This window comes from Pseudochaenichthys georgianus, chromosome 1 (genome assembly GCF_902827115.2).
Source record: "Pseudochaenichthys georgianus chromosome 1, fPseGeo1.2, whole genome shotgun sequence".
NCBI classification, from domain to species: domain Eukaryota; kingdom Metazoa; phylum Chordata; class Actinopteri; order Perciformes; family Channichthyidae; genus Pseudochaenichthys; species Pseudochaenichthys georgianus.
Window position 1 is genome coordinate 37,275,362 of NC_047503.1, and position 22,248 is coordinate 37,297,609.

General features: G+C 41.6%; 2 protein-coding genes across 6 annotated transcripts in view; one reads left to right on the forward strand and one right to left on the reverse strand.

The window, feature by feature from the left end:
* The window catches only part of lrba (LPS-responsive vesicle trafficking, beach and anchor containing), a 185,724-nt gene extending 184,445 nt beyond the window's left edge, over window positions 1–1,279 (forward strand). Inside the window, 1 exon segment of the mRNA XM_034086063.2 lies at window positions 58–1,279. Coding sequence (XP_033941954.1) covers window positions 58–148 — 91 coding nt within the window. The 3' untranslated portion in view covers window positions 149–1,279.
* A 93-nt stretch (window positions 1,280–1,372) lies between these two features.
* Window positions 1,373–22,248, reverse strand: part of dclk2a (doublecortin-like kinase 2a) — a 50,582-nt gene continuing 29,706 nt past the window's right edge. The window contains exons 3-17 of one of the 5 annotated variants that reach the window (XM_034086116.1): window positions 21,233–21,335; window positions 17,885–17,983; window positions 17,344–17,394; window positions 15,954–16,048; window positions 14,204–14,291; window positions 13,184–13,289; window positions 10,915–10,972; window positions 10,439–10,558; window positions 10,211–10,357; window positions 10,000–10,133; window positions 9,156–9,233; window positions 8,878–8,974; window positions 7,918–7,998; window positions 7,687–7,800; window positions 1,373–4,345 (exon numbers count right to left, since the gene is read on the reverse strand). In XM_034086116.1, coding sequence (XP_033942007.1) covers window positions 3,350–4,345; window positions 7,687–7,800; window positions 7,918–7,998; window positions 8,878–8,974; window positions 9,156–9,233; window positions 10,000–10,133; window positions 10,211–10,357; window positions 10,439–10,558; window positions 10,915–10,972; window positions 13,184–13,289; window positions 14,204–14,291; window positions 15,954–16,048; window positions 17,344–17,394; window positions 17,885–17,983; window positions 21,233–21,335 — 2,367 coding nt within the window. In that variant the 3' untranslated portion in view covers window positions 1,373–3,349. Of the gene's footprint in view, window positions 4,346–7,020; window positions 7,115–7,686; window positions 7,801–7,917; window positions 7,999–8,877; window positions 8,975–9,155; window positions 9,234–9,999; window positions 10,134–10,210; window positions 10,358–10,438; window positions 10,559–10,914; window positions 10,973–13,183; window positions 13,293–14,203; window positions 14,292–15,953; window positions 16,049–17,343; window positions 17,395–17,884; window positions 17,984–21,205; window positions 21,336–22,248 lie in introns of those variants that run through there. The other 4 variants (XM_034086102.1, XM_034086094.1, XM_034086085.1 and 1 more) reach the window with 4 other exon arrangements.

Consider the following 22,248-nt stretch of genomic DNA (forward strand, 5'->3'; position numbering starts at 1 on the left):
CCTCTCCTTCTGATGTCCCCTCCTCTCCTCCTGATGTCCCCTCCTGACTCCTCTCAGGTGCATCATCACCGGCATGTCCTCTGGAAGCATCGTGCTCTTCTACAACGACTTCAACAGATGGCACCACGAGTACCAGACCCGCTACTGAGTGTGAACTTCTCAAAGGCGCCACTCTGTCTGTACCCTGAATGTATTTTAATGAAAGAAGAAAACAAAAAACTGTCCTGTTAAAGTAAACAAATCAAAACTATTTTTAAAAAGGGCATTGCTATATTTTGTAGATCAGATAGAAACTTTCATATAATTCACAGGGTGGGGGTTATGTTACTGTACGGTTAAAACAAATCTATTTTTAGCTGTAAGAGTCTATTTTCATCTCCTCCGGAAAACTAAGGCGGATTTGTTGGGAGCTAGTGAGAACCTTTTCTCTTTACTTAAAAAATCCAAATATTTGTGTACTTTAGGGTGAGTGATTATCTTTCTTTCTGTAGGTGTGTATGTGGGGAATAATTATCAAGCTGTCATTCATGTTTTAACTTCTTTTTTGGCAAAACTGCCGTTAGATATGAAGTGTTTGAATAAATAATAAATGTATTGGATAGAAGGATAAACAAAGAGGGAATATACATACATATATAAATATCTATATATTCTGTTTAAATGTATGTCCTCCATATTTAAAATTTCCATTTCCTTTGTACCTGCTAAGAGATTGTGCATGGCTCACTACACACTTAAAACATATCAGTGCAGATGTATCACTTAATTTAATACTTTCTAAACTTCCCATCCAGTGATGATAAAGAAGGATGTTCGGAAAACATGTCCAGGATTGTGATTTTTCTTTCTACAATGACTGAAGAAGCAAAAAGTGAATCTTTTTTTCTAAAATGGGAATCTTGATCATTGTTTGTGAAAGCCTGAGTAACGAGAATCATCTGTAAAGTCTTCTTTGAGTCATGTCTCCAAAGCTGCTGACAGCAGAGTGAGACGTTCAATGACAGGAAGGACTTTTCTCCATTTCATCACAGGATGAGTGATTATCTTAAGATGTGATTCAGCACTAAAATGGCATATTCCTTTGGTCTTCGCTAAATGAAACGTCCACTTGTATCCTTTAGATTTCGGGGAACATTCCTTTAAAGTTTGCGCTTTGATGTGGTTTGAAACGACAGTTAAATGAGAACTACTGTTGTCTATCAACAAACATTATTTTTGCAATAATTTGAGTGTTTTGTGTGCCGAGTTCTGACAATAAAATGGAATTTTATAACTTGAATCGTCCTTTGAATGAGTGTATTTCTCGCATTGAAGACTGCATAGCACCCTCTAGTGGCCACCTTCTGGACACACACATATTCACAAACAAACATTCATTTGAAGTCTTTATTGCATCGTTTGCCTTTCTTCTGTTTCAAAACAGTGGGACATTAAAAGCAGCCGCTCTTTGCCTAATAAAAACCATTTCTGCAGTTTGACACAGATGACAAACCTGTTTTTAAAACTGTCTTTCCATACAAATGTTTCCCTTTACAAACGGCATATGAAAATCCTGTACCTACATATACATAAGAGGAAGCTAAATGTACCAACTTGACTGTGTGAGAGGGTTTCTGTCTTAAAGGGAGGCAGGAAGTGTATGCATGCAGCTGGGAGTCCTGAAGAGATAAAGGAGTTAGCCCTACTAGCGCAGTTTAACACGGGTACACGACAAAAACACTTAACTTAAACCCCAGCGTGCAGCTGGGCTGGTTTTGATGATGGCATTAAGTAATGAGCTGTTAGCAAGTGGTCAGGCACAACCGTAACCTTGACAACACATTAATTCGCATAAATCCAACAAATCTAAACCACTGCGAGTATTTGGAAAAACAGGGTCGACTTATTTTAATACACAGTGCAGCGCTGTCCGTTATATCAACTGCTATAAACATCTTGTGTTTAAGTTGCAGCAGAAAGCATTCTAGTTTTGAAAATCCCAGTTCATTCAAACAAAAATATTATATATGGTTTTATGTCGAATGGATCTATTTTTATGTACAGCTGTTTTTTGTATGAAATTGATGGCCATTAAATGCTCAGACACACGTCGGCAATACACACCTTACGTTTCAGGTGGACAAATAAAGTTCTTCACAATATGTACAACTAGTGTTCTCATGAAATAATACAAACAGTACGTTGATGCATGAGTTAGAGTTGATGCACAAATTAACTTCTGTAAAACAAAGCAAGACATACTGGCATTTCTTTTCAGCGTTGTCCGGACATGAGCTTGTTTTTTACATATGTTTCTCTGAAGAATAAGTACAGCTCTGACTCTAATGCATTGGAGGTGGAGACTTTTATTCGTATCAGTATTATTGAAAATTACATTTCCATGTTGTGTCCTGGTATCTCACTACAAATAATTGTAATCTGTACTATTAAAAATAATCTTGCAGGCCCCACAAACACAAATCCTCCATTGTATTGTGATGGTGACATAAACCTCTTATTGTATGATATCTGGGGGGTCACAAGATAAACCTGAGGGGGCTGGAGATGACTAGCAGGATTGGAAAGCAACACAATCGTAATGTTTCATCCTGATATTTACCTTTTGCAAGAAGAATCATTTTTAGGCCTTGAAATGTATTCGAATAGAAATAATTTGAATCTTTGGTAGGAGTGGCCCAAAAGCAGAGAACTCATAACAAGGGGTCACAAGTAGACACGTACATGTTTAGGCGTCTCAAGCCAAAAAGGTCAGGAACCTCTGCGGACAGACACAGTCACTAACTCCTTTGTATTCATTTGGTAGGTATTAACTACATGTTGTCGACCTACTGTAATGTACTGTAACACTTTATAGGAAAATCTGTGGTTACCATATGGGGGGGGGGGGGTTGTCACAAACTGATAGTGGTTACATCCGGGTTGCACTACAGGACGCTAGGCTAGTACGTTCAGACATGTGATATGCCGATATACTTTGAATGTAGAATTACTCTCCCGTCTCTTTCTAAAGCAGTTGTGTGGTGGTCTATTCACAAAAGAGCCACAGGCAAGTCACAATGGGATAACGATAAATAAACAAAAATAATTCACATTAAGTTACACAGTAATGCATGACTTCTAAACACAAACCACTCGGTTTCATTCCCTTTCTCCTCATCCTCCATTAATAAATACAAATATATATACAGTCACAACACACTGAGAGAACATGTGTCTCTGAACATGAGCTGGACAAGAGGGACAGAGAAAGGGACAGCAGTCACTGGCTCAGTTTACAGCTACTGGAAATGCTCCACGTTTACGGACACGTGGAAATAAAAGGAGTGAGAGGTTACATTGGAGCTACCGTTTAAATCTCCATCGGCTCCTCAGCAGCTACAGGGCTCAGAGAGGGAGGGTCAGCGGGGGAGGCTGATCTGGGAGGTGTGGAGGGAGGAGAGGGAAACAGGGTGGGATGCATGGGAGACGGGGAGGAAGGCTCCTGTCTGGTTGGGGAGGAGAAAGGGAATAAAATGACCTGTTGGATGGGGGAGGCTGGGGAGGGGGAGGATTGTTTAGTGGGAGAGGAAGAGAGGGATGTTGCCTCTTTGTTAGGAGTGGAGGGAGAGACTCGTTTGGTGGGAGATGAGGGAGAAAGAGAGGCAGGCTTAGCGGGAGAAAAGGGAGGAATAAGGGCTTGTTTTGTGGGAGAAGAGGGAGAAAGAGAGGAGGGTTTTGTGGGAGAGGAAGAGAGGGATGTTGCCTCTTTGGTAGGAGAGGAGGGAGAGACTCGTTTGGTGGGAGATGAGGCAGAAAGAGAGGCAGGCTTAGTGGGAGAAGAGGGAGAAGTAGAAGCCTGTTTGTAGGGAGAAGAGAGGGGAAGGGAGGATGGATTGTTGGGTGATGATGGGGAAGGGCAGGAGACGGGTGAGGAGGGAGAGTTGCAGGTGAACAGATCAGGTGGGCCAGAGGGGGAGGGAGTTTGGAGAGAGAAGCCGGGGGCAGCAGATGTGCTTATCTCGGGATCAGAGGAAACAGGGGGAGTTTCTTCAGAGGGAGAACAGGAGATATGATTGGACCTCACAGGAGCAGAGGGAGGGGCATCATCTCCGTCAGGCAGGGACAGACAGCAGGGGGGGTCAGAGGGAGAGGCAGCATCAGGCACAGCAGCGGCGGTGTTCGGTGCTTTGACTCGAGCAGGCGTGGAGGGTTTAGTTTTTTTGGCAGGTGATGCCCGTTTGGTGGGAGACGCTGGTTTGACTGCAGGAGGGACGGTGTCTCCAGCCGCTGAGGGAGGACACGAGAGAGTCTGAGGCCGAGGGAGGCGGGAGGCGAGCTGCAGGGTCTCCTTATCCAGAGCCGTGCTCTGAGGAGACAGACGGAGGATTATCAGACGATCCTCACGCAGCAGGAAGCTCCAACAACACCAATCATATCACACAGATAGCCTATTGTGGATCAAGCTGCACTGTATTCATTTAGCCGCCTTTAAATAATCCTTTCGTGATTTCCTGATGTGGGAATAATACTCTAGCTCAGGGGTGTCAAACTCAAGGCCCGGGGGCCAAATCCGGCCCGCGACTTCATTTCATGTGGCCCCGCAAGAGCTTGCAAAGAATACAATACGTTTATTATACGGTTACATGCCACTTTACAGAAGCAGGTTGCCCATAAACTACATGTCCCACAATGCATCTCGTTTTGTGACGTGCGCACTGAAGAGACTTCTGCTTTCAGACGTAGTTAATTACTAAGTTATTATCCTATCCGATACTAATCCAATTCAGAGGCAATAATGTAATATAATAGGCTACATTATTTTATATATATATTATATATTTATATAGTTACAACCGGCCCTTTGAGTGCAACCTTAATGCAAATGTGGCCCGCGATGAAATTGAGTTTGACACCCCTGCTCTAGCTGTACAGTTGTACCTTTTCATATTTAATATGTATATATTTTCTTGTTCTTCAATATATTTGCATCACTATATCTCAATTTGATTGCACAAGTCTTTTCAGGTCCGACAGCATCAAGCACATTCCCTGGAACTTAAGATTTGTTTTGCCAAAACTAAACTGTAGCTATTTTTCAAATTACATTTAAGCTTTTGAAAAAATGGGATTCAATCAACTCAATGTTTTCTTTTAATTCCTACAATCATTAACTGCTGTCTTATGATTTATATGAATGAACAACACACACACAATGAGACAAGCTAATGGAAATGGACAAAAATGACTGAAAGATGATTCAATAAAAAATCATTATGATATCCGCACAGCAGACTGACCCCATAGGGAGGAACATCAGATCATCACCGCTAATGTGCAGAGGAAGGGCAAAGGAGAAACTCAACTTTCACTTTTGAATTCAACAGATAAATACTTGGTGTTTTTGTATCGGATATAGCCAATTATGTCTTCACAAATGGGAGAGAAAAGTAGAATACTTATTTTTCTCATTTGCCCTTGTGCTGCTGAGTCTGAGCAGCAGAGCAGGCGTAGCGTTCAGTGTTAGTACATACCAGCGCCTTGGAGCTAATTCTGAGGGGCGTAATGCAGGGAGAGGGGAGAAGCACAACGGGACAGAGACTAGTCTTACTCACAGCTTCACAAAACAAAGTCAACACAACAAGCAAGACGGCCCGGTGCACAGCTGTTGTTCCAGCTCAGTGCTGATGTGCTAACTAAACATTGAATCATAATTTAGTTTGGCCGGTTGCTTTTGAGAAGACTGAGCTGGAACAAACTGTGAGACTTTCTGTAAATCAGGCTGAGACACGTGTCTGTTAGTGCAAAGCTATACCACTCATTAGAAAGCAGCGGTAAGGGTCAATTTACATGTGTTTAGTTTGAAAAGATAAGACTGGCATTATTCTATTTTGATTGTCAACAGAAGACGAAAACCGATGAGGATTTGTTTTTGCATTTGTGCCCAAAATAGCTTATTCCACTCTAAAAAAGAGCTCCAAAAATGTATGTTCGGTAAACATGAGCACTAAAGGTTATTTTGTCTCAATCCTATATTCACCAACTGGCTGCTGTGAATACTCGCTATAGCACCAAATATATAATAATCCTCTTTTGATAAGAGTCCCTAACAAATGCCTTAATCATTTGCTTCTGTGTTGGTCAAATATGCTTAAAGCTTGCTCAGCTATTTGAAGATCATTGAATCTTTTAAAAAGGTGAAACTTTATATTTATGGCCCACTTTCAGAGTTTCATATCTTCCATAGAAACCTATTGACTTGTGGCTGAGATGAACAGAAGGTAGATGGACTAACATTTGGTCGTTTAATAGGATTTGTTGACAGGTAAAATATAGAATAATGTCAGCCCTGTCCTTTAAAAAGCAGGGGAATCTTGTTTCTGACGCAATCACGCCACATTGGTTTGCATCCATCTCTGCCAAATACACCACTGAACAGTTCTTAATTTCCTCCACAAGGTGGCGGCAGAGCACCACTAATATGAAACTGCTGAGCAACCAGTTACAGCTTTGTGGACCCACAGGAAGTAGGTTTATGAAAATCTATTTTAAATTAGATGACAAGCAAACGATGAATGGCAGAGAGTGAGGCAAATAAAAGCAGCTTTTGTGTTAGCTCTGTAAACATGCTCATTGTCCTTCTCAAAGACAATGTGATTAAATAAACACATCCTTCAAAACACCGATGATGATTTTCGCCACAAAAGTTTTGTGATCGATAAAAATGGAATGAAATGAAAACGAAGGAGCAGAAAAAGTGTGAAAACAGTCAGGAAGGGTAAATCCAGGACACAGCGAGAGTTAGTCAGATCCACATCAGCTGGTTATTGAGAGCGGTTACTGCAGCTGGTGGGGGGGGGGGAGGCTGAGAAAGAGACAGGAAGGAAGAGAAAGGGAGGGAAGGGGGAGATTTATAGATGAAGGGAAGTGGGTGAAGGGAAAGGCGATGCTGGGAAGGAAGGAGGGAGCAGGAGGAGGAGGGGGGGGGTATGAAGTGTGTACCCGGCTCTCAGCTCCAGGCGTCCCCTTTGGTCCTGGGTCGGGTGTGAGGGAGGGGTGAGAAGGAGGAGGAGGGAGGAGGAAGAGGATGGAGAGGAGGAGGAGGGGCCGAGGCCAGGGCCCGCGTTTACATCTCAAACTGTCAAATGAGATTTACAACAAGATGGGAGGGTCAGATCAGATCTCTAATGAGACGTTACCCTTCCCCCGTTTCCTGCTTTCAGACAGACAGACAGAAGAGAGGGCTGATGGGATGAGGATACCGTACAAGAGGAAGTGATGAACGTGAGGCTGGAGACGAACAGGAAGGAAGGATGCGACTCTTCTGCCCTGTCCACGTGTTCACATCTCTCCCTCTCTAAAGCCCTGTCTGACATGTTTACAGCAGCATGAGTTGTCTTTGATGTTGGACGATGATTGAGGTCAGATATTCTTGGCCCGCTGATTAAGTAGGCGCAGGATTCATATAAAGTGAGCTCAATCTTCTGTATGTGGGTCAGACATCCACCACAGTGCAGTACATGCTTGGAGGTGGGCCAGACATGTTTCAAATACCTCGTCAAGTACCGTGTTAACACTTTAATACTGCAGATTAAAGAGGTCACGACAAGTTAACAATCTCAAGAATGTCACTATGAAAAGGAATGAATCTAAAAAGTGTGTCAAAAGATAACATTACTCCCATCACTTTGAATGTGTCCAGGTGCTTACCATGATGACGGACACCCCGGCCGAGGTGTGGTTTTGATTGGGCGCAGAGTTAAAGTGCGTCTTCAGTTTACCTGTCACCTCTATCTTCATGTTGTTCTCCATCACTGCCTTGTCCTTCATACACACAAACAAGCATCGAGGTTAAGCGGCACCATGGTGTTCCGCTCATCTTAAATGACAGACGCTGAAGTCGTGCGAGCAGGCAACCACAGAGATGAACAGGTGAAATACCGTGAGCCAAGGGTGGGAGAGGATGTCCTGCGCCGAGTACCGAGCCTCAGCGTTCACCTGCAGCATCTTCCCAATCAGCTCCTGCAGCCAAACACAACGCAGGTTAGCACATCAACTCAAACATACTTTCCTAATGTCATGAAGACAAGTATAGTATGTCATGAACGTCATTTAGAAAAGTCTGAGAGTATTACATAACATATTCAGAAAAAGTCTAAGCATAGTATTTAGAAAAAGGTCATAGTGTACCTAATATGTGAAGTTAAAGGTGCATCAATATTTGTACAGTCTTTTAGTATAGTAAGACATAACACAAAGAAATGTCTTATAATGGAAAAAAGTAATATGCCATAATATATTCATATACATTAAGGCAATAGTATGCTATTAAACTCGTAAAAAGAACAGTACGTCATGAAGAAAAATCATGATTCTATTGTCATATTATAGCATTTAATCAAAATCAACATGAATGAAAATGTTCATATGTTACAAGAAAGTAAAAGAAAACTGTTTAGTATTTTGTAAAAATGTTCCTCTGCACTGCTCCATCACTGTGTGTAGTTTCGTGTGTGTGTGTGTGTGTGTGTGTGTGAGTTTGTGTGTGTGTGTGTGTGTGTGTGTGTGTGTGTGTGTGTGTGTGTGTGTGTGTGAGAGTGCACCTGTCTGCAGTGACAAGTCTCTGTAACAGCACGTCTATCAGCCGTGGGTTTAATTAGCAGTTAGCTTTTGCCTGCTGAGAGGGCTGCCACTTTAATACATGACATTCATGTAGAGGGTTTCTGTGTCCTTCTGCAGACAGCAGCCATTAGTCAGTAACCCCTTCCCAATCAGCACAGCAGTATATTCCACAGAGAAGTGTCATAATTCATTGTGTTTTGGTTAGGCATCAACATGTATCATAGCCATTTTTTAACACTGTGTGTGTTTTTGTGTACAGTATATGTGTGTAGGGCTAACCTTGGCTGAGTCAGTGATGTTGTCCCAGTAAGGGCCGGGGAACTCCAGTCGCCCCAGAAGGATCTGGTCAAACAGATCCTCCTGCATGTTGTTCTCACTGCATGAGAAAGACACACAAAAACACAGACATTAATAACATTACTCAGAACACATGGCATTGTGAAAAAACAGCACTGTACTGCACAAATAATAATAGATATCCACACCTACGCTTTATTATGTTAAAATGCATAATTAAAATAAGCTATTATATCTCATCATGATATGAGTTTAAGTACCTTCTAAATGGAGGGAAGCCACACAGGAGGATGTAGGTGATGACACCTGCAGCCCAGATATCCACCTTCAGACCATAACTGCGTGAAGAGAGGAGCGACAGGAAAGGCAAACCATATTTATTATCTCAGTGGAGGAGATGCAGTAGATCGCTGATTGTACATGAAACAACTTAAAACAAAGTTCAACCTTTTGACAGTTGGCAAACACAAAGTTGTCAATGTACTGCAATGTTATGGAAGTACTTATACCGTAACAACCTGATATGCACAATATACCAATCTCCCTCTAATCCTCTGTGGATAATTACAACACACCTGAACCCTATACCTGATTTGGTGTAAATGGAAACATCTGTTCCATGTACAATATTAGACGAGTACAAACATACATGTCACTCTTTAACAAGCACCATCCCTGGTGAAATCTACATATCTACAGTACGTACTGAAAGCAGGGGCGGTTCTAGGGGGGCCCAGTGCCCCCCTGACACTGACCTCTGAGCCAGTGGCCCCCCTAACAATGAAAAGTTTTTTTTTTTTTTTTTTTTAAATGTTAAATGTGTTAGTGCAAACATTGCACTATAACTTAAGCTGAAGCTAACAGTAATAACTATAAGATATATCTGAAATAATAAGTGTACTGAAACAAATACCAATAACTGTATTGCATTGTTTTCTTATACGCAATTACTTCATACTGTCTAGTTCTCTTTTTCGTCCTGCATTTATTGTGCCCCCCTCAGAAAATAACTGGCCCCCCAGTGGCCCCCCCAGTCAAATTGGTCTAGAACCGCCACTGACTGAAAGCCCCTCACAGCCTTCTCCTCCCAAAAATGTATCTTACCCTGACTCCGAGATGATTTCTGGAGCCACATATGTAGGCGTTCCACACACAGTGTATAACGGTCCTTCCACCACCGTGGCCAGGCCAAAGTCCCCCAGTTTCAGTGACTTGGTGCCATCTGGATACTCAAACACCTACAAAGAATGACATGCTCAGTGCACAGAACAGCTGGATGTGTATGTAAGAAACTAACGTGAGTGTGAAAGTATACCAGCAGGTTCTCTGGTTTGATGTCTCTGTGGACGATGTTGGAGCTGTGCAGGTACTTCAGAGCTGCAGCCAGGTTGTACACCATCACCGCGGCGTCTCTCTCTGTGTACTTGGCCGAGGACGTGATGGCATCAAATAAATCTCCGCCCTGTGCCAACATTACCAGAGATTACAGATGATACCCAGCTGAGAAATGATGATTGCATTGCCATTGCATCCTCTACTGCACCTTCACTAGCTCCATCACCAGGTAGAGTTCAGAAGGAGTGTCCACTTCCTCGATCAACATGATGATGTTGGGGTGCTTCACCCTCCGCAGCACTGCCACCTCATTCTCTATGAGGTGCTCCTGGAAACACACCAAGACAAACATTTCCACTTACTTTATGCTCCAGTGAACAGGATTTACCCAGTGTCTGCATTGTTGACTGAATCGGTATCCATGTCAAGGGTGTGATTCAGTGGGTGTGATTCAGTGTGTGTGATTCAGTGTGTGTGATTCAGTGTGTGTCATTGTGGGTGAAAGTGTGAAGATCATTTGAGTTGGGTGATGAATAAAACCTAATTGAACTGTGTGGGCTAAGAGGATCAGAGACACACAGGCAAAAGTGAAGTGCAAAGTGCAAAGTGAAACCCACATGAACCTTACAAGTGCATCTACGGGTCTGAAAGAAATACACACTAGACGAGAAATGTGAGAAAGACCTTTCCAGTGCACTTGGCCTTGTCGATGATCTTCAATGCAAACTCTTTTCCGGTGGACCTGAACAGAAACAGTGCAATTAGTGGCAACAATAAAAACAACACTAAAGCTGCAACAACATCTATAATTCAAATCAAGTGCTCACAGGAGAGCTTCAGTTAGTTAGCAGGAGCAGCGCTGCAGATATTGGAAAGGTATGATAGCTGCACGAGTAACTGGACACCAGCAGGAGGAACAGGGTTTCACTTCTCAGGTCAAAGGTTTCAGGTTTGTCTCTGCTCCCATCAGAGATACTGGGTGAGGTCAGTTAGCTCTGTTACACCACTAACCAAACAGTGAGCTCATGGTGGACTGCAACACTCGGAGTATATTTCTACACCACTGCAGCAAGATGAGAAGTTCATCCGCTGGAGGTTTAAAGTTACACTTTAATCAATCCAAGGATGTTAACAAATAACATTTGTATCTGCTTTTTTTGATACGGAGCCTTCACACAAATGTAACATTAAAGTGTTAATAGTTTGTGTAATAGTTTGATTAAAAATAGTTTCAGAAGTTGTTACTGTTATCTCAACAAACACACAAACAGTCAACCAGACAATACACAAAAGAAACATCGACCGCCTTTTCTTCGACTCTGAGGGACCCTTTAGAGCAGGGGTGTCAAACTCAAATACACAGTGGGCCAAAATAAAAAAAATGGGTACTAGTCGAGGGTCGGACTGGTTCAATGTTTATTGCAGAACGTTTTGAAATGAACTTATTGCACATATTAAACCTGGAACTAACTAAGCTTAAGTTAGTGCCTATAAAAACAACATTAAACATTAAATAATCAGTTGCATTCATTTCTTATGGCTCTATCTGCAGCTTTTCCGGAGTCATTTCTTATGATTACATTTCTCCACAGGCCAACAACAGCTTCAACAAAACAATTCCCCTCAAAGAAAAAAACAAACATGCCCTGTTGTTGTGAGAGAAAAAGTGCAAGAGATTGAAACTCAGTGTGCTGCTCTGTGCTGCTAGTTCAAGCAGATACTTGGCATCTCATCTTGGGTGCAAGTTCATCAATGTTTGGGCTCAGGCTCTGAGCGGAGGAGATCCTCAGGGTTGAGTGAAGGTGTGTGTGCAATATACCGACGGGCCAGATCTAATAGTAATGATAGCAACCCCAACAACTGGCCTAGCAACGGCTTAGCAACCCCATTGTTTTGTTATGGAAATGTACTATATGTATGTATACACATTCTCGCGAGATCTATCAGGGGTCGTTGTAAGTTAAAGCACAAACTGTTACTTGGCTAATGTTGTTATAATTCTCAGTATGTGAACAAGATCGAAAATGGAAAGATTTCTCACAAGTCAGCGTAAACGACCGCGATCTCCAACGGAGCCGGTCGAGCCGGACAACCCTGCTATCCACAAGGATCCCGAATCACGGGCCGAAATTAAGTCCACCAAGGGCCTGATTTGGCCCCCGGGCCTTGAGTTTGACACATGTGCTTTAGAGTTATTGACAACTAGTGTTGCCATGGAAACATTTTTAAAAAAAAATAGCGAATCTGTGTTTTTTTTGTATCTCCTGCTTTCTAAAACACACAGGATTAGGCATGTATCTATGGACAAGCTTATCATTTACACAATACTCCAATAAACCATCACTGGTAACACTTTTTAGTAGTGCACCAACAGAGAAGAGAACATGTGGATTGACTTAATAAGTATAAGAAATAGAAGTTAAAGAATCTGAGCGTATATGGATGTTCATTCACCTTGAAACAGTTTAGCTCTGAAACACAGCATAGAGATGTATTCACGACCATGTGACTGAACACCCAGAGAGCTAGTATGGTAGACCTACAGAATATTTTGCTTTGTAAATGTTTTTCTGAATAAGGATATCAACTCAAAGTGTTCCTTAGGCCTCAATGATACACACAATGTATTTTTGTAAACTGCAAACTGGATTAAAAGGAACCCTTCAGGGAGCCTCTCAGGCTCATCAGATTATTATTATTATTATTATCACACACTTCAGAGGCCTTCTCCTCATCCTCTCCCCTGTCTGCTGGGTGTGACTCAGATATGTAAATGCTAATCACTGCTGGGTTCAATCTGTGGGATGTTTCTGATTCCACAATGCCTGTCATTAGGATGTTAACACCCTGATGCAGCAGTACCCACACATCTCGTCTCATTAAGCTGCACGACACGGGGCCCTGCGGTGCGATCATGCATACTGAGTGGGAGTAAATGTGTTGCACGACCTACCTCTCCACACACTCTTTGACCACAGCAAAGTTCCCATCTCCGATGACCTTCCCAATCTTGTATTTCTCAGATATGGCAGAGGCAGGCGGGTAGCCGTTCCCATTAACTGCTGAGGACAGGCAGGGATTACAACAGGCAAGAGGCTTTCTTATTTAATCAAACTAATAGAGCTCTGCAGGAACTCAACCAGCTGCATTAGGGGACTACACACTGCAGCAACACAACACACACGCGTCAACATGCACACAGACATCTCAAAAAGTCCTCCATTGGCATGTAGGGAAGCGAGCAGCAATGTTATGTATTCAACACACACACACACACACACACACACACACACACACACACACACACACACACACACACACACACACACACACACACACACACACACACACACACACACACACACACACACACACACACACACACACACACACACACACACACACACACACACACACACACACACACACACACACTTCTACAGATCAGGTGAGTGACTCAAAGAGAAGAGGAGAGGACGGGGGAGGTGAGGAAGAAAAGAGAGGAGGAGAGGATGGAAGAGAAAAGGAGGAGGAGAGGAGAGAAGAGGATGGGGGAGGAGAGGTTTTTTTGTTTAAAGAAGAGAGAAGAGAAGAGAGAAGATGATGATAGAGAGGAGAGGAGAGAGGAGGAGAGGAGAGAAGGAGGAAAGAAGAGAAGAGGCGAAAAGAAAGGAGGACATAGAAGAGAAGAGGACGATAGAGGAGAGGAGATGAGAGAAGAGGAGATAAGAGAATAGATGAGAAGGAGGAGAGGAGAGGAGGAGATGAGAGGAGTGAAGATAAGAAGAGAGGAGAGGAGAGGAGGAGGAGGAGGAGAGAAGAGAGGAGAGAATAGAAGAGAAGGAGAGGAGGAAGAGAGGAGAGAAGGAGGAGAGGAGAGGAGGAGAGGAGGAGAGAAGGAGGAGTAAAGATAAGAAGAGAAGAGAGGAGAGAATAGAAGAGGAGGAGAGGAGAGAAGGAGGAGAGGACGTACCCTCTGGACTGAGTGGATTGCTTTGCTCCTGGTGGTTGTTCAGAGAGCCATTTGCATTTGAAGACGGGGTGTGCTGTGTTGGAGGGATCTGCAGGATGCCAAAAGAAACAAAAATAGAGTCCTCAAACTAACCCACACACAAACATCACTATGGCAACCGAAGGCTTTAAAAGCATCCAGAAAACTCGCAGCACACGGAATAAACATCTTGTATTATCGTTGAGTCACTTTTGCGTGGCTTTGAATGATGGCGTGAATAGGAGACTAAAAACATAAATGAAACCCAAGATATGTAATTAAAGCTAAACAATGATTATGCGTTTGTCTTTATCTTAAATGTTCATTTGTATTCTTTACTAATAAAACAGCCTGAACATGCTGCTCACAAACATGACACATTTCGAAACAATAAAACATGTACATAAGTGCTAAAGTAAACGTATTATATAAATTGTGAATGAGAGCTATTTAGTGTGCCCTTCAAAGTGTACAAGGTGCCGCAGATATTGGAACAGATTATCCTCCTCCATGATCCACTTCTCATCACTGCACAATAAACCGATATGGCTCCCAATGAATGATTCATTTCTGCAGCAGTGGCATTTCAGCATCTTATGGAATTGTACAGTATACTTTTTATAAATGTCAGCCATAAATGCAGCATTAAAAAAAGACCAGTTATACTTTACATTATGTACAGTGGTGTCCAGTCCCTTACTGCACCATGATGCCTTTCCCTCACAGTAAGGATATATTATTTAGTTTAAAAGAGTAGCCCTCTGGACTAAAGTAGAAATGGAACACCGTGGATATCTCTTTTAAAACAGGATACAGAAAAAAGCTTTTATTTCTAATAAATAACTTCTTCTGGTGGCTTTAGTTGACCTGACAACGTGCAGAGTGAGCAGCTCTGTCATTGACATCCTGGTGCTCTCTGCCAGTGAACCTAAAAGCTGTCAGTAAATCATATACATCTCGTATCCAGCCAAATAAGGATAAGCCTCTGAGTGTTGACTGGATAGGAGGTTTGCCAGCTGGCTGCAGCAGTTAGAAACTAGTTTGGGACTAACATGCAGCTTACCGAGTTATTCATCAATAAATCAGATTAGTCTGTCTGACTCGACCAAAAATAAATCTTAGAGCTGCAGCGCGGACACAGATCTGTAGGTCATACAGTACATGGCTGTTAGTCTCTACATATAGACCGAAAATCATTTTTAGAATTCCGCATTATCCCCCACCTTAAAGTGCAGCCTTTATTAATGCGTCTTGTACAAGCATCTAATTCACAATAAGATTTACGACACTAACTAGATTTACTGAGTCAGTAGTCCAGCACTTTACCCAGTGAGTTATTACAGCTACTGTATGTCTGGTAAAGCTTTGACACTTTTACGAGAACAGATGCTGGCTTAAGACCAACCATAACAACTTAAAAGTAACCGGTGGGGTTTTAACTATTGGTAGTACTTTATGACTGGTGGTGTGAGGAGCTGGTCCGATTGTGTTTATATCTTGAAATTGTGCACAAGCACAGCAGTGATACGATATGGTGATAGATTTCCGAGTCTATTTTTGCTCCCTTATGTTTCTGCCATGTGTATGAGAAGTTATGCAATATGAATATACTGTATACCGACAGTAAATGCTTTAAAAAACATATAGATAATGTGTTTTAAATGCATCTTAATGTTGTTGGTGTCTGTGTATGATCCTTGCTGGAACAGACAGATGTGATATACCGTCTTACCTTGAAAGTGGGGGTGGTTCGGGGGCTGGTGGGGGACGGAGTGGAGGACTTGGTAGACTTCGGAGTTGAGATCTGGCTGATGGAGATACCGTTCACTATGTGGAGAAAAAACAGGAAGGAAAAATACAAGAGCAGGGAAAGAGTGAATATGAATGTGAGTACAACTTCTCACATGGTTTATACATTGTGCACACATGTGGATAAAAAGGTGACTTTCATTTGGTTACCAGGTACTCATTCTATCTAATCTATTACTACCATTGCTTATAGATGTGCACACACATCTACAGGTTTATTATCTATCATGGAATAATATACTATAACTATTTTATGACATTTCATGACAATTGTTTCACTCAGTGAATACAATTGTAAATTATACAAAGTAATAAAGTGAATGCCTCAAATGATGTGGTTATGTTAGTGTAAATAACCAAATATCAAAGGACTTCCTGTGTACTAATATTGAACAGATATCAATAATATACTTTAGTGTAACACCAGGAACACAGGCATGAGAGCTTTAATTGTTTGAGTGATTCATTCCCTCAAGAACAAACTATTTCTGCCTTCCTCTCTGCTGGTTTCTGCCGACATAATGCGTCAAACTTTAACTCAAAGTCTCTTATGCAGAAACCCCGCTGAGCTGAGGAAATGATTTCACACCGCCTACAGGCTGCGTCTCTGTACTACCGAGTTTTCATTTCATCGTGCAATCACTTACTGTAGAGGGTTTCTCTTTCTCCCTCTACTCTCCCCTGGGTATTTTTCTTGTTTTGTAATGGAGCCTTTTAAGCACTTTGGGGATATCTCAAACTGAACATTAGCTTTTAATGTTTAAAAGTGCAGTTTAACTTTGAGCATCTCTGCTGCTTCGGATGAAGAGGCTTGTGATTTAACTGCTCAGTGAAAGCATGATTTAATAACAGAGAGTTTAATCAGTGCAGGGCTCTGAATCAGTGGATTCTGCAGCAACTGGATTCTCCAAAGAGCCAGAGGGATGGAAAGAAACCCAAAGAAAAGTCAAACATTATATAATGAATAATTTAGATGAGAAGAGTTTGTGGTTAAAATATCACTGAAAGTATCTCACCTCCAATCAGAAGAACAGACAATTACAATAACACTGGTACACACACCTGTACTAATGACAGAACATATTATAAATAGATGCACTAAGCCACTCTTCCCTACAACTGTTAAAAGTAACATACCAAGGTTTTCAAGTGCAGTGTTAAAGCACAAAAGTCAGGCTTTGTTCACACGAGAATAAGAGAATGCTAAAGTGCTAAGAAGCCATTGCTTTCTACTGAGTACCCTTATTACCAGAGGACATGGATATAGCAGGTGTGAGATGAGGCAAACTGTGTGGCACCATCATGAGCCTCACCTGGGGATTTGACTGGAGACTGGCTGGTGGAGAAGTGGACAGTTTGCCTTGCTGCATTATCAAAGGCAACAACAAACAAGAATAGTCAGGTAAATATGATTAGTACACACACACATACATTAAAAACACACTTTGAAGCGGTTTGAAGTAACCAAGGGCAAACTCAGATTGCAGACACTTCAAACGGGCAAACACTCAAATAAGCTCTCTACCAGCCTTCACGTCAGTTAAGAGAACACTGATTACTCAGCAGAATGTCTCCATCTCTCAAGGCACTACACAAAGTGCTAAGTCATTCTGTCACAGCTGATGGATCAGCATGAGGCTGCTAAATAAAATAATCTATCACTCAGCCTGTCAGCTATGACCTTACTGTGCTCCTGTGCCATCATATTTTTTTAAGGGGGTTGTAAAACACACAACGTAATAATTTGAAAGACATGACTTTACAGATTGTCTGCTTACTAGTTAGTATCTTATCTGTGCTTAAATATCTCTTAACTTAAAGAGCTAGCACATGCAGTTTCTATGTGTGTCCCACCTGCACCGGGGGACTTGCTGCGTTGGGAGGGTCCGGGGCTCTTGGCGGTCCGGTTTGGAGTCGCAGAGCGGCTGTGCGACGACTTTATCACTCTGCATTCTGAGAAGGACAAAACTCTCAGGGTCACCATCGCATATATTAACCTTGCCTTTACATAACCCTGTTCTTTCTGATGCAGAATTATGACCAAAAAGCTGCAGTGCCAGGGATACGACCCTGAATATGTTATTTATGTCGCATGATGTTATGAAAGCTGGTCACGCTTGATTATAAGAACAGAGAAGCAGCGAAGACAACTTTTTTTGGCAAAGCAGATAAGAAAAGCATTAATTACAAGATATCAGGGTTAAAGTTAAGATAAAGCAGAATAGCCCCACTGTAATAGTGATTAGGGCTTGTACTCATTCAAAATGTTTTGATATCGATGTAACATTTATGCTACCAATTCCTTCTGAACTGATACTTTTCCAATGTTAAAATGTTGAAGCAGCCATACAATAAATTATTATGAGATAATGATAAAGAATCTGAATCATAGCTATAGGCAAATAACACTAGACAACTTTCAAGTTAGACAATTAATTAATACCCTCAACCGATACACATTTCAACTTGTGCCAGTGCCTAAAACAGAGACTCAGTTACCAGCCCAAATGTTGACTTAACAAAAATGTAATTTAGGAAAATCCTCCCAACAACTGGCTAACTGCATATTGGCCATACAAAGTGAGGAGGCTCTGATAATTGTTGTAATTTCATAAAAGGAATTACAACGATGTCCCTTTAAATGACACAGGGCTAGGCCAGACACGGCTACAATGATAACACGGTTTTGTTTTCATGGTGTTTGGAGCATTCCACATCTGTTGTGGCATTGCTGTTTGACTGTGGAAGAGTAAATGTTGTAAAGAAGTGTGTGGTGAACTTGTCAGGGTTGAGTTAATGAGGGTGGGGGCGATGAGAGGCATAATTTAATGGCACACAGATGAAGAAAAACACGCCCACAGAAGCACAGCCACAGTGTGTTTCTAATGTGTTCCCCATGCTACTTATCAACAGATGCATACGATTAAATATCGTTCACTTCTTCCTTGTATGGTGTATACAACCCATTAAACCAAATGTGTTTCTAGGGCAACCCCTGAAGTGAGGATATGTATCTCTAATGATGAGGTGCTTGAGCTGAGAACATAACTACTCGTTTTTACTTCTGTCTTTTTTTTGGGTGTTTTTTTCATTCATTTTGTGCTTTTTGTATGATCCATTAAACAGGGCGTTTTCCACTTCTGTGTTTCAACAGTAGAGTGTGTTCTTGACCCGTTACACGAGAGGAGTTCCTGTCCCTTTTGCAGAGGGTTAGAGTACTGTGTGCCTATGTTGTTCCTTTAAAAGACCTCATTCTTAAAAGTGGAGCAGGAGTGTAAGTGGGACAGAAGCTCCAAACTATCTCTGAATACGACTATGCATCAGTCCTCCTCAGTTACAGTGAACACAGAGTGTGAGGATGGGCCTCCCTGGTGTTAGCCAACCTGAAAAAACAACACAAAAACTAAACAGGATGTCAATACTTTGGACTGTTTCAAAGGTTGTCCAGTGTCCATCGCTCTGACAAAGAGTGGATCTGTTGGTTTAAAGAGGTCATATGCTGCCCTGTGCTTTTGATGTCTGTTTTTTTAAGATATGCATGTATTTAACAGGCAATTTGCATAAAATACTCAAAGAATGAACAAAAAGTCATTTACAAAAATCGCATAATAAGTTTAACATTTAAGAGTGCAGTGTGTGTTTGATTATTTTCTTTGGATGCTGGACTGATCGCTAACTATACTCTATGCCAGGGGTCGGCAACCCGCGGCTCACGGGCCGCATGCGGCCCTTTAAGCCCTCTGCTCTGGCTCCCTTGAGCTTAGACAAAAATAAGAAGGAAATAAAATAAAAGTATTTGTAGGACTATTTATATTTTGTTGCATGGTTGAAAATGTTTCGTATCTTGTATTTTGAGGTGATACTGTGACACATAAATAAAAAACAAAACGGTTTTAATTAGGTAAACTAAAATATGCGTCACATCCTGCTACGGTCCCGCGCGAGCGCCTTTTCTTGGAGGCGAATAACCTGACCCCCGGCTCGATTAGCGAACTATGGTTAAATCAAAGAAAAGTACCGGAGGAACACAGGATTTAATTCTGCGTGGACAGAGTTATATGCTTTCACAGCAAACGATGCTGGTTTACCGTGATGTAGAGATATGTAGAGAGAAGTTGTCAACGGTGGTGCAGCCTTTACGAGGGAGAGGAAGACAGCTGACGATCGTCAGTCATAATTCAATGGGGTATGTAATTTATTTCAGAAAACACTTTTTGTTATATTCCATGGAATGCTCTTAACGTCCCGATAGCAATGAATATATTAAATGCTTTGACAATAAATACATACAAAAATTAATCTGTGGAAGCCGTAGCGCTGTAAAAAGCACGACCAATCATCTGCCACGGCCCGGCTAAAATAACTGGATGCCCTGCCTGCCTGTCAGCCTTCCATCTGTGCACACATTTATCTCGTGCCCTCATTGGTCATGTGCGCGTTCGTGTGTGTTGGAGGAGGGGCTCTGTAAGAAAGTCTGAAGGAAGAGGCATATTTTTACCGGTTGTGTACTTTCAAATTCTAGCGCACTCGAGCTGGTTTCTCCATTCTTACCTACCCTACCTTTAACTCTTTTTAGGGTGCAGCTATATGTTTTATTTATTTCAAAGTGGGCCCATTTTAATAATATTTTTTTCCCCTTCAAATGTACAGAGGACTCCCCAAGTGCTGTGTTTAATTTATTTTAAAGTAGGCCTGTGTATTATTTTTAATTCTCCTTATAAGAGTTCTTTGTTTCTTATTAGAGGTTAACAGTTTTATATCATGTAATAAATAGCCTAATAAATGCAAAAAAACTGTAGTTTTTGTCTGATATAACAATAAAAAACTATGAAATATGTTTTGCGGCTCCAGACAAAACTTTGTTTTGGAAAAAGGAGCAAAATGGCTCTTTTGGTCAAAAAGGTTGCAGACCCCTGCTCTATGCAAATACAAAGCTGATTTTTCTATACCTTTATAATAAACAAAAAATAATTGGTAAGATAATCATATAAGTAAAGAGTACAACATACAACAAAAACCTAATTTCCTGCTGTAAACTTCCTAAAAGGAAAAGAGTGTTGAAAGCACAAGTGAGTGAAGCATGGTGAGGAAGGATACAGAGGCAAACACAAAAACACACACACACACAACCACACACACACAGACGGATGTTTAGTTAGTCTTAGTCAAGCCTACCAGTCATAAAGGCTGTGGAAGCCTTACCACTGTGATCCAACAGGAAGTCATCCTGCGTATGGCGGTGTTTCTCCATGCCACACGCAATAAACACATCATCGTCCCCGAAGAAGTCCTGCAGGCAGATAATCTGGAGGAAGAAAGGAAAGGAGAGAGAAGAAGTGAAAAAGATGGATAATAGTTAGAAAGCTATAATAATACTTGTTGTGATACCAAGAGTCTGGAGAATGGGATACACAAGCATTGCCTAATCAGACCACGACCACAGTGCCTATTAAGATTGTACTTCAAAATAATTCAATTTTGAGACATAGTGGTCCTTAAGATACTGCAACACAATCATACTGAATGTTTCACATAACTCTACTGACAGTTGGTGGCAAGAATGTAGTATTTCAAATATTTACAAAGCTTAGCATATGTTGTACGAGTTGGTCATCTGAGAAGAATATGAATGCCTCGTTGGTCTTGGTGGGAGTCTGTTAGGAGATTGTGAACAACTAAAGCAATTTACTTTAGTTTCTTTCATAAGACGTGGATGATGTAGTTTGATTAACTAGTGTTCCTAAAATAAGATTATGTGATTCTCCTGCTTTTCATTCTACTTTACATGTGTTAGCTGTATTCTTTTTAATATCAAACATAGTCTCTTGTGCTCACTGAACTAGGCCAATACAATCAGTCTGTGGGATGTGTGTTGTACGGTAAGGTTGTGACGGTGTAAATGTGTGTGTATTGAGTCAACAGCACAGAGAGATGGAGCATAACAACAGGACGAGGTCAAAACACCCAGACACCCAGAATACTGCAGAGTCAATGCAGAGTCATGAAAGCAGCAGTGTGTGTGTGTGTGTGTGTGTGTGTGTGTGTGTGTGTGTGTGTGTGTGTGTGTGTGTGTGTGTGTGTGTGTTTGTTTGCGTGTGCTGCTGCAGGGTAATCTGTCTTGCTTTTTCTATACTGTCTCACACTGTGATCGTCAGTTTTGTTAACTGTAAACCACACACACACACACACACACACACACACACACACACACACACACA